The 13012-nt window shown below is 38.4% G+C and overlaps 1 protein-coding gene across 1 annotated transcript in view; it reads right to left on the bottom strand.

Annotated features, from left to right (window-relative positions):
- Positions 1 to 13012, bottom strand: part of LOC124404610 — a 184718-nt gene that overhangs the window by 148986 nt on the left and 22720 nt on the right. The window contains exon 2 of the mRNA XM_046878916.1: positions 5122 to 5964. Within this exon, the coding sequence (XP_046734872.1) occupies positions 5122 to 5964 (843 nt within the window). The remainder of the gene's footprint in view (positions 1 to 5121; positions 5965 to 13012) is intronic.

The raw sequence follows: 13012 nt of genomic DNA, 5'->3' as shown, positions 1-13012 counted from the left end.
TAGATGAGAAGAAATTCAAGAGTCTAAGCAGCAACACGAGAGAATCGCGTACAAAACATAAACGTCATGTGTGCCCATAAGTCGTTAAGTGTGTATAAGGAAATGAACAGTCCTCTTCTCCACGAATAGGGTTATAGTTGGTTATAATGGGAAGGCAAGAGTTGAGCGCATACGAAACACCACGCAGCCCCATATGCAGGAGCAAAGATGATCACACAAGTCCCATATAGGTAAGTTTTTCATTGTCCATTTGCTCGACGATGCAACGGTGGAGTTAGCTGGTAGTAAAATATATAAACAGAAAACGAACGAACGACAGCATCGACGACGATCTATACGATCGAACAAACGATCTGTGTAATTCCCGATCGAGTATAGAGATGACGTGAGCCATTAATTACCGGAAACGTGACCTAATCCGGCATGATAACCGGCACCACACGATGTCTCCTCTACTCTACACACATACACAATACACAATACGGTCTTCGGTGATCTAAACTCGCCCCCTTCGCATTGAATTGCAACGTGCAGTCCCACTCGATCCAATATCACCGACAGACCATCGTTATGGGTACCCTCGCCTACTACCCACCGACGACCACTTTCTCCGCCGTTAAGTAGTATGCAGCATGTACCATATAACGACGATTTTCATCTATCAGACATTGCGGCGACATTAGGTTTATATTCACTCCCTAATACTCGTTCTCTTTCGTTTCCTCGATTTAACAAACTCCACCATCGTTTGATGCCAAACACCTCACTTGACAAACTACACTGCACACTGTTCCAGGTAAACGTTGACCTTCCATATTGTACAACATCTTGTTCATCTCATCCGTTGATCATGTTGGTCTGATGATGATCAGCCGTTGGATGAAGGTAGAAATGAACGATATGACAGGGAAGGGGGACCGTTTCGGTTAACCAGATCTAACAGCAGCGCGATATCGCATGACGAACAACGAATATAGTAGAGGTTGAAAGATCATGCGGTGAAATTGAGCGAGGATAGGACACGAGTAGGCGCAATATGGTGTTCAATTTCAATAATTCTGATCATCGCCACATGTGGTAGGTACCGCCGTGACACGCGTCCGTCAAAAGAGTCTAATAACATATCTCTACACAGGTGCCGTAGGTATCCCTTGGTCTCGTCCATATCCGTGCTTATCATCTCCGGATCTTTATGTACGCGTTTATACCGGCAGGCGGGTATAGCAGCGGAGTTTGGACCATACAAGAGTTACGTGTACCATGAACGAGTGTCTGTTGCAGATGATGGTAACGTTTATTTGTGTGTTCATACATTTGTACTGACACAAAAAACACCCCCCGGACCTGTAGTTCCATAACTTGTTATTGATTATCGCATGGTTTAACAATGCCTTCGTACCCGCATGGATACACGTTATGAACGATCTACTTGTAGAGAACCACGCTTATTCCTGAACCGAAATTTTAATTGGATCCCTTATTACACGTCATCGGGCCCCAACATCAGTTATCCCTTAGGGGTGTTCGGGATCGTTATATCATCCTTGCAATTTTGCAAAGTCACTCCTCTCACTCGGCCCCCTAAAGTCACGCCACTTTTACATTGCGCAGGATTATCCTATACCCTCCGCGTCTCTGATAAATGAAGAGAAAGTATATATCTACCGTCTTTTCATCGGGATAAAAATCATCCTTGGTTAATTCTTGGTCAACCAATGATAAATCATAAGTGCGCATAACTGTTTCAGCATGTATTTCAAGGTTAGATACTTGCCCGGCATATCCTAATCTGGTGAACAACGAAACTTTTGCCAGTTGATCGAAATATTCCTACACGACTTGCGGTGTTTCTGATGAAAGTAAAGGTAGTAACGTGAACGCAACGAAACATTGGGAGAAATAAACCTTACTGGATAACTTTAGGATGACTTCCAAGGAGCTGGCTCTTTAGAATTATTCTACATTTTGTTTATACTGGTTCACTAACAAGTTCCAAAGAGTCATAAAGGTGCGAATTAGCAATTTTTCTTAAACATGAATGGTTACGGTAACGTTACTAACTTCATCCTCATAGTTCCAGTGGTACCCTGGTCTTCTGAGATATAGAACGTGCATCACTTGAAGAAATCTATTAGAGATACGTCGCTAAAAGACTGAGGTCCAATTACGAAAGCATACGAGTTTCAAGGTCATGTGTGGCTTTAGTGATGTTCCAACGTCACTCTACTGGTGTTTTCAATAGTGTCCGATATATAATCCATGCTGGTGATTTATGACTGACTGATGACGCATGTCTCGGTGTTAGAGAGATGTAATTTCGGTGAGTAAAAAAATCCGTCGAAGAATGACGTTTGTTCATCAAATGCACCAAGTCCAACGAGCACAACCAACGCATCGGTATCGACACGATTAGTCCAGAGATGAATAGCCATGAAGTTTGTATCTGCACCTTTGCGTGTAACGTTAATCGGCATCATATGATGTAAAGATCGAGAAGCACGCGTGCGCGAAAGCGAAACGCGTGCGCGTCGTTATCGACGCCCGCATTAACAACCTTGAGTGATTGGCTTTCCACTCACGCGGAAAGCGTTTGGCATATTTTATTTCATTTCGTTGATTCGCCTCCTCAATTCTTTCTGCGCTCGACTGCGCTACTCTCACGCTAATTACACCCCGCATCGCTCTCCGAAGCGTTCCGTGGCAAGAACTGAAGAACCTTGCGGCCAAGAAATTATTTTCCACATTTTGTGTCTCGCGCGATTCGCTCATTTTTTCTTTAAATTCTAATTTTTTTTCTCTTCGTCTCTGTGTTACTTGTTTGTTCTATCTTTTTTTTTTTTCATTTTCTTACTTCGATTCTGAGCAGATTACAATCTATTCTGTCGCAGATATTTTCTCGAGTTTTTCGCGACGCGAATTATACTTGCGCTTTCGTATTTCGCAGACAGCGAAAAAACGGTTCTGCGTGTACATTGGATAAATTTTTTTCTTTTTTGTTTCTCACGATAAATCACTAATCTTTACATACGTAAATACATATATATATGTATGTATTGTATGTATATTCATACGTTGCCGACTCGCTGCTTTTAGCGCGCGCGCGCGCACGCGTGATGCAAACTATAAATCTGTCAGTTTGCTGAAAGAAACGATCACTATGCTTACAGCGTACTGCATTAAAATCGTTTCTGCATGGCAGCTTCACCCGATCATCAGTCGAGAAAGTCCGATAGACAGGTAAGCATATATCACGTTATGTACACGTACGTAAAACTCTGAAAATCATTACATATCACCTCGAGTACGTGCGCTTTTCATATCGGTATATATAATATCTTGATAATAATAGATCTAGTTACGGGATAATTTTAGTTGCTGCAAACAGCTGTTTGAGCGAAAATTGTTTTTTCTCCTTCTTCGAATAATTTCACTTGGTAATTGCAAAAAAAAAAAAAAAAATGTTTTTACTCCTTCTTAAAAATATTGCAACACGGAAAACCACACGATAATTGATACAAAAACGAAATTCCGTAGAATTAATAAACTTTCAAAAACTGTATCGCAGTTAAAATGAATTATTTTGTATTAAAAAGAGAAAAAATAAAAATAGTTCAAACTAAATAACAAAACTACTTGGAGAAAAAAATTGATCGCGTACATATTTAAAACGGGATAATTGTCGTCAATTGCATATATATATCCGCATCAAATAATCTATATATATATATATGTATATTTGTATAGTATATATACCTAATACCTAGGTTTTGCGTTAAAATAATTGGTATTATATGCCGTATTATAGATTTAACAAGGTGACTTGAAAACTGGAATAACAAACATGCATGCACGCGGCATGCGATTAGATTGGTTCTATACCTAACCCGCATTGCGGGTTGTTGTTGTTGGTAGGTGGGTGGATGGTGGTGGTATAAGATCGTGCGGATGTATCGATATTACGTTAAGTAGGATATGGGGTATTGTTTAGTCTGGTTAGTTCGATAGATTTTAATCAAGAGCGTGTCACGAGTCAATAAAACTGTGGCGTGGGACGAAAAAGTTTAACGCCGCGGCGTTGCGGACCGTTTATATACATACATACATACATACATACCCATATAGGTGTAATATACGTTGTGTATACTATAATACACAATACCTGCGAATCGTTAACCGACGACGACGTCACAATCGTCGACGACAACCGTCACGAAACACGACGAGAAGATGTTTTTTTTTTCTTTTTTTTTTTTATTTTTATTTTCAACGTACGTTTATCCGAGAGAGAAACCACACGTATCCGCACCGCAGGATGCCAGATAACCAACAGGAGACAGGAAAGTGAATACAGAGTTGAGAGTTTCAGGCTATTAGCCTATTAGCCTATACTCTGATCCCAATAGATCAGTCCGATATAATTAATGAGCACGACCCGCGATTCCCATACACACCCTCCCCCCCCCCCCCCCTTTGCCGCCTTCATCGTTCTCTTTTCTTTCTATTCGTCTTCTTTCCTCTCTCTCTCTTTCTCTCTTTCTCTATATCTCTATCTCTATCACGGCAACATACTCTCCCAAAGGTGTAGGTATGTATATATACACCTACGTGTGTTTCTACCAACAGATACGTCTTACTTAAGGCAGACCTCAAGAGTCCAATCTGACCCCGCGCTTTGCCATGAGGTTAAAGTTGCGGTAACGTTAACGTAACGATCAAACGTTGAGTGGAAAAAAAAAAACAAAAAAAAAAAAAAAAAATCAATATTTTGCAACTTTAGAATGACTTTGATGGCACGGTGAGATTTGATCGATGTGAATACTTTTATACTATATATCAAAGTTTAATGAATTTTAGGCAATTCTAAAGACGCGTGATGACCAGTTTTTTTTAAACTCTTATACGTCATTATTTTACCGAATACCATGTATTCGTGAATAACGTTCCAAATTTAAAAAAATCAAAATTCGATTCTTCTTCCTGACAAGTTGTTTCGTCTTCAAAGTCTACCTACTTCAAGATTTGACAAATGTATAAAAGCCAAATTGTTTTGCAAAACTTTCCCCGCCAAACAACACTTTATGATTCTTAATTTAAACAACGAAATGGAAAGTAGAAACTCACCCCGAGTAGCGAATGCTGGACGGGTTCACCGAGGTTAAGATGAGAAGAGGTTGCAACAACTCCGGCGTCGTTATCAAGGTTGTTTCGATTTCGAGGTAGGTCTTCATCAGCACCGTCGCAAAACTTGGTCGCATCGCAATCGGCACCAAACTCAATTGCAGAACTGTCATTAATCTTGCGACTAGAATATTTGGCAGTAACGGTGGTATTAGCTTCCGTGGACAATAATTCCGGCACTAAAGTGTCACTCGATTCGCACTTGTCAAGAACACAATGCAGATTCACACAATCCGAAACTAGAGTCTCCGCGGATGATGCTGGCAGAGGTTTCGACCCAGGAGATGCTTCCTGACAACACCCCGAAGGAACGACGAGGACGTTTTCATCCAGGGTCAAGAAGACGTCGTCGTTAGCGTCCTCGTACAGCGAAGATCTGCTCCCTCTGGATTGGATTTTTTCAACCGATTCGCAGACTCGATCAACCGCGGTTCGATCCAAAGAGGAAGAAGAGTCGAGATGATCCCGCGGGAATTCATCTTCGCTGCATTTTTCGTCGACGTACCAAGAGGTGCACTTCTGGTCCCTTCGTTTCTCGACCCCGGTTGGATCCTCGGACTTGGAAAGAGCATCCTTGCACTTTTTCCTTAAATAATTCTTCACCCTTTTTGTCTTGCTCTTTCGCGTTTCGTGGCTACGTGGTAGATTCGGTTCATAATCACAGGGCGTGACTACCGATTGCGATGCTCCAATCTTTTCATCCCCCGTATCCTGGTGATGGTGATTCTCCGACGCCAAAGTCCAGGTTTCCTCCTTTTCCGGGGCCTGACGCTCGGCCGGATTCACCTGGAACACCGAAAACGATTTGCAGGTTAGTTTCGGGTCGTTTGTTGAACGATTTCAACGACGATTTGAATTCACGGAAGTTAAGAAACGTCCATCAATAATATAATAATCGGAGATAGGTACCGGCAGTAATCGACTCTGACTCCGACAGATTCATGCCAACTTTCATCTTCCGATAGGCCAAGTGTGTACTGAGCATAGTACTCATATATATATATATATATATATTATAAAACTTTTCAACTTGGCACATGATGCAGCAGCAGTGGAGGTACAGACTATAGAATATATGTAGATGAAATCTCAACCAAACGATGATGAACGACGTGATAGTAGTACCTGCTGCGATTACATTCGCGTGAAATATTACACAGACATCCGCATCATTGATACCTTATATATCTACGCATAACGCAGTCGCTGACAGACTCGACGTGGTGCACTTATGGGTGTAAGTCCTAGGAAACTAATAAGTAACGTACCGCAAAAAGCTGATACCGTGCCAAAAAGGATCACCGCGTGTGAAAAATTGCAGGGGATCTATCATTGATGATAATTACCAACACAAGATCAATCCGTGGACGAATAATAGTCGCAGAAGGAAGTTTCAAGCTGATCTGCTTATGTTAACCTAACGAAACATCAAGAATTTTAGAACGACTTCAAAGTAGTCGGTTTACAAAAATATGAAAAAGTTTTTTTCGTTATGATTTACTAGTTGAATTTCAGACAATCCTAAGTTTGCGATGTAAACGATTTCTTCCCTAAACACGCTTCATTGAAGTAACGTTACCAGCACGAGCCTCGTAATGTATATCGTTGAACTTATCACGTAACCGTTAAATGTTCAAAAAATTCGATCTTCCATCAGTCATAATCGCCAAGTGAAAAAGATCGACCGGGACATATTTTTGAGAAATCGAGTCGTTTTTATGGAGTAAGCCATAGATTGTATATAACTATACACACACTAAACCTACACTGCAAAGTGCGACTCGATGTAATTCGAAACCATCCGAGCACACCGAGAGTTTCTCCTGACTCGATCATTATCGATAGAGATCATTGCGAATTTACAATTTCAGTTTGTCGCGATAGATAAGAAAAGGTATTAAATTACGTCGTAATACATTCTGGGCAAAGGTAGGAGAAGTACCTAAGTAAGTATGGATACAATAAACCATGCGTGCTGGGAGAGGTTGCCTTCCTTTTTCTCTCTTCGACTCGCTGTCAGCAGTATACGTGGGACCAAAAATCAATAAGTTTGGTGGCAAAGGCGAAGGCGAATCGATTTCAGTCCCGTTAAAAACGTAGAAAATGAGAGATTCATTGATGACTTCAAGGCTAGTGTTCACCCGACAAGAGAAGCGTTTTGATGTAATCTTTGAACCGACGAAAACCAGTTACGAGGATATTTTATTAGTAGTGGTAAATAAAAAAAAAGGGGGGGGGGGGAGAAACAAGAGTGTACCAAGAGAGAAAATCATTCGCTATCGTGATATCGACGAGTTGGCAGCGAACGATAACTCCAATCCGCAAAGTGAGCGACCACCTGCTAAGATAGCAGAGCGTTTCTGACACCGACGAAGAGAACAGGCAGACACACTGTGCGATCAGTGATGGAAAAAGAAATCAATCGAACCAGGACGCGGCGGCAGCAGCAGCATATCCTGCAACAACATCAGAACTGAGACTTCACCTCCGCTAAGAATTTACTGTTCGATCAGAGATCAGTTGGAGATTTTTTCAGAAGCAAATCTTTAGCTCGATCGACAGATACCGAGTTCAATTCATCATCATCGGTAGAGATAGATATGACCGTTGATCAACTCCAGCGGGGCAATTTCTAATTTTCTTTTCCATTCCTTACTTTCCACTTGTCCTCTACCTACTTATCCTCGACAGCTATACGTAACTAGAAACTTAGAAAAAAAAGAATCGACGTATGATTTTGGATTCGTATAATTCCCTTTAGCTTTTTAGTCTTCGTTTCATTATCGTCGTCGAATCTTTTCGAACCGTAAAAATCTTCCCCTGAACACGATGGGCCGAAGGTTACCGCCGACGTTCATTGACAGGCTTCCACTTTTACCTTGCCTGTTGTTACTTTTACCCTCCACCTGTTACGAACCAAGGCAAAGCAATGCGTTACAGGCGTCACCGTGCCAGTCACGAGACAAACAGATTCCACCTATCGATCCCTTCGACTGACCCAGTTAAACGTGCACTTATACAGCCGCGTATACGACTTGACAACGAGGGCAGTTTTATACTTGACAAGACGTATATTCAATTAGCCATTTACCGTTCGTATTCCATTCTCTCGTTCGTTCTCTCTATACTCGAGATACATATGCAGAGACGGAATTGTTCCTTATAACGGCGTATTGTGTTCACTCGACATGCGCATACGTGAAACCGTGTATGTATATATGTAATACCTACCAACAATTGGGAAAGAAAAATTCTTTTGGCAACTACTTTGGCATGTATCAATAATAAAAGAGTCAACGTTGTATAAACAATAGACCTGTCCTTAAGGAAATAATAATCTGTAATAATAATAAAACGTGTGAAGACTTAATCGATTTTAACTTCTATATTTAGACCTCTAAAAGATACTTTTCGACTTTTTTTTCTATTTTCAGCAATTTCTGACAATTTACCATCTTCAGCGAAAAGTTTCTTATTTTTCGTAACCTCTGCCATTTTATTCCTCCTATTTTTAGCTCTCAAAACGACGTTCTTAGAATTTTTTTTTTTTTTTGCTTTTTTCCGCGTTTTTCGCAACATACAGAGAATAAAGATGTGATTGATCTGGCCCAAAAACGCTTGTATCAAATTCCAAAAAAATTCGACAAAAATTTAACATAACTGTCAACATTTTCGGAGAATTTAAGATTTTTTAGCTGATAATTATGGCAGCGGTAAAAAAAAAAGGATTAAAAATCACGAAAAATCAATGCTTTTCTTATGGAAAAAAGTAAGGCTTTATAGCGGTGGGTAAATATAAAGGGAAATTTTTTGTTAAATTCTGACATTTTTTTTAAATTATTTAAACCAATTTTGGAGTGTAAGACCATTAAAATTCGATTTTACCCTTATTAAGAACATGTCTAATAAACAATCCTCCTGCGAGTTTCCATCCACTCTGTTAAATTAAAGGTCTTCAAAATTTTGCGTAATATAATAACCAATAACTTTTATCACTCTCTGCATAGTTGAACGACCAATCGTGGGATGCGAAAAAAGCAATAAAAATATAAAAAGCTAACCTAGAGGAAGAACGGATCGGACCGTGCGATCAGGGTGGGCTGGACGAGTTTAGGGGAGCAATGAAAGGCTGAGGGGTTATTTACTTCGGTGGCACGTGGGCGTAGGGAAAGCAGTAAAAAGCGAAGTAAAAAGTGTCGACAGTGCCATTAAGTCCCGATCTCACTCCTCCAGTTCCTCCTCTGCACACAACCTAAGTTATGTTTGTGTGCCGCACTTATTACACGTCGATTCCAAGCCACATATAAAGTTTATTCAACGTTTACCCATACGTGAGTTAAAGTTCTCTCGCACAGCACGCGGAAGTCTAATAAAAATTAATTAACAAAATAAAACTCCGATGCACGTCTCGTCGTTGCAATTAGTACTGTGACTAACCACGTGCCAGTTCATTGAGTGTATTACGTATAAGTATATGGTATCTTAAAAGTCCATGCTATAATCACCGGAATTTCCGGAACACCCGGTTGAATGACACATCGAAATCTTTTTTTTTTTTTTCTTTTTTTTATTAAATTTCACTTCAATTTTTGATTTATTCACGTAAATGTTAACTGTTACTTTTTTTTGAGCCTATATAGTATAGTAATTGTTTTACTAATACACAACAACTGTCTTAATACGTACAATGAATTTGAGTGAACGTTTCAAGACGTTTAAACCATGGATCAATTTTCCGAATGGTACGATCTGCTTTTGGGGCGTTTCATCTTACGGACATCAAGACGAGGTTGGCATTCAAGTTCGATTGGCAAATTTTCGCGAGGGGAATCGTCGATGAAGGAAAATAAGAGGGAGGATCACTCTACCCACGTACACGTTATACATATATACCAGATACCTATCTATATAGATATGTACAGTATGTATTCGTACAGAAATCGATAGCCGTGTGAAACCACGCCGATATACGCTGGTGTATGTACACCCAAACTTGTAGAAGGTGCACTTTAAAAATCAGATATACGGTAATAAGGATGAAGCTGATGTTAGTGAGGTTACCGTAAGGAATCATGAGGTAAAAAGATCAAAAATGCGCAATTTTCGAATGACTATCAAGAAGTTGTTTTTTTTTTTTTTTTTTTCAAAATAAAAGTATGTTTTGTGTCTATCATGGTTTACTAAATTTCATACATTCTTAAAGGTGGTACGAAGTAACGATTCATTCCCAATTATGCATCGTGACGAAAACATACCTACAACGATTCATGCTTATGAATAAGCAGAAGAATTGCGATTTACAGAGAGACGATTGCAGAGTGCAGAATAGAATGATTTTTAAACCTTTTTAAAATTCTCTGTACTTATTATACAGTAATACGTTGAAATGCGTCGAAAGAAAAAATACCCGAAGAGGCATGGAAGAGAAAAAATAAAAAATAAGTACATGGTAGAAAAATGCAAAGAATTCCTTGAGAAGGAAAAACGGCGTGCATTTCCTGACCTAGCTAACCAGCTCATTTCCTGTTCCTCAACCCATTTCCACCTTTCCTACGGCATGTCGCGTGACCCGCAGTGTTATACTCCATGAAATTATACCCATGTAGAAAGTTTTTGAACCGAGTGTGTTATATAATATATACCTGCTACCTATAAACGGCGACAAAATTATCGATAATATTGTATAGTATAAATATCAAGGTGGTCGTTAAGTGATTGTTGTTGTTGTTGTTTTTTTTTTTTTTTAATTTCAATGTTAGAAGGTCGTAGATCGGTTTTAAATATCAAAATAGCAAATCCCTAGTTTTTTCAGATTTTTCAATTGAGGCTATCGATTTGCTCATTTTCAAAAATCATAAGTAAATGAGATGATTTTCAAAAAATCTGAAAAAAAATCCAGAGAGTTTTTTTTCTTTCTTTCTTTAAAGTGGAACAACATAAAAAATCATGACTCTAATCGGAAGGGGTCAGGATGAGAGGTTCGTCGGTTTGGGGTGGACCGCCTCCCATATATTAACCCTTAGATAACCGGGCTCTGAGGAATTTCGTAAAATCTGTGTTTCTACAGAAAAATGATCTAAAGTCGAGAACATTGGAGCAAATTAAAGTAAAAAATATTAGTAAGTTAATGACCTTACGCCAAATGGCGTATGCCAGTCCTCTAAGGGTTAAACGATATTAAACATAAATATGTGTAATCTGCGCATTACAAGTATTAATTATATGGTCGAGGAATATTACACACACGACCCGAATTATATATATATATATATATATATATATATATATATATATATATATATATATATATATATATATTATACGAATTATGCATTAGCTGGAATCTGTCAAAGATACGTGACCTGATCTCGAGTCGTTGGATTTAACTACTGTCAATTGAAAATTATGACTTACATTGATGTGTGAGTGTGTGTGTGTGTGTCTATATTAATATATAATAGCGTGGTGTAAGTAAATATCTGGCACGAATTCATTCATATGCATGCAGATGCGCGTGCAGTGACCGGTTCCTAATTCGGTGAATGACTAAGAGCCTCGTAGTTAGATGATAAACGAAGAAAAAAAAGAGTTTCGAGGTATGGATGTAAAAAAAAAAAATGGATTTCAATCTGTTATTTCTATCTTTGGAAGAGAGATTGATTATTCGAAAAATCGTACAATTATTATTTCAATTAATCCGAGATACTTTTTTTTTTCTTTCCATCGAATTACAAACTCTCGAGTCTTTTTGAATCGATTTCATGCATCGCGCGAGCAGCTGTGTTTAAAATACCAAAGCATAGAACCGCATTGACTGAAATTAACGAGGTTAGATTTAAACCGCCGTACCGCAGATGAACGTTAACGATTGGAAAGGAGAAAAAATAAACAAGCGGGAAAAACGTGGAATTCGTGTGTATGTGTATGTGTGTGCGTGTGTGCAGCATGTAAACCAACTCGCTCTGCGATTCTATAACCGGGTACCACATATTCTAGCCATTATATCACGTGCGTAAGTTTTTCGGTAATAATAATAATAATAATAATAATAATAATAATAACAACAATAATAATATAATATACCCTTTCCCTAATTTACACACCATCGTTAACGATGTTTTCCATAAATTTCAATTTCCTGTAATATAATATTATAGAACTTAAATATTTTACAATAATGAGTGAAATTTTTTTACACGAAAAAGTGTTTCATTTTGTATAATATATATATATATATATATATATATATAGATATGTATTTTTTTTTTTTTGATAGCTGATATAGTTGATAGCTATACACGTACGTGTAATAATTCATTATAAAGAAGAAGAGAAAAAAAAACAGATGAAATCCGTACTGGAAAGAATAAGAGGATAAAATTTTCTCCTGTACCTTTGTAAAACGTATTGACGTATATATGTGTGTGTGTGTGTGTGTGTGTATACAGTATCCTGTTTTGATAAAATATAAAACTGAACCGCAGAAACAAAAGGTGAGTAATAATTAGCACAAGCCAAGAAGAAGTGCTCGGCTGCAGATTAGCCGATGAAAAGAATATTGAAGAAAGAAATTTTATCGTTTTGCTATCGCAAATCAAGACTGTCGTTATTTCGCAAGGGGATAAAACAATAAATTATTCATCAACGTGGGAAAAATATTGCCTCATACAAGTGTATCATGTATATGTATACCTATATATATATATATATATATTATACATATTATTATTCGTATATAATACACGACAACGATTTTTTTTTTTTTTGTCAACATATATACCTTCTTCCTGCGTAATAATTTCCACTCAAAGTGATTCATCCTGTTTCTGCGGTT

This window comes from Diprion similis, chromosome 3, assembly GCF_021155765.1.
Source record: "Diprion similis isolate iyDipSimi1 chromosome 3, iyDipSimi1.1, whole genome shotgun sequence".
NCBI classification, from domain to species: domain Eukaryota; kingdom Metazoa; phylum Arthropoda; class Insecta; order Hymenoptera; family Diprionidae; genus Diprion; species Diprion similis.
Note: the sequence above shows the minus strand (reverse complement) of the source record. Positions and strands in the feature narration are given on the sequence as shown.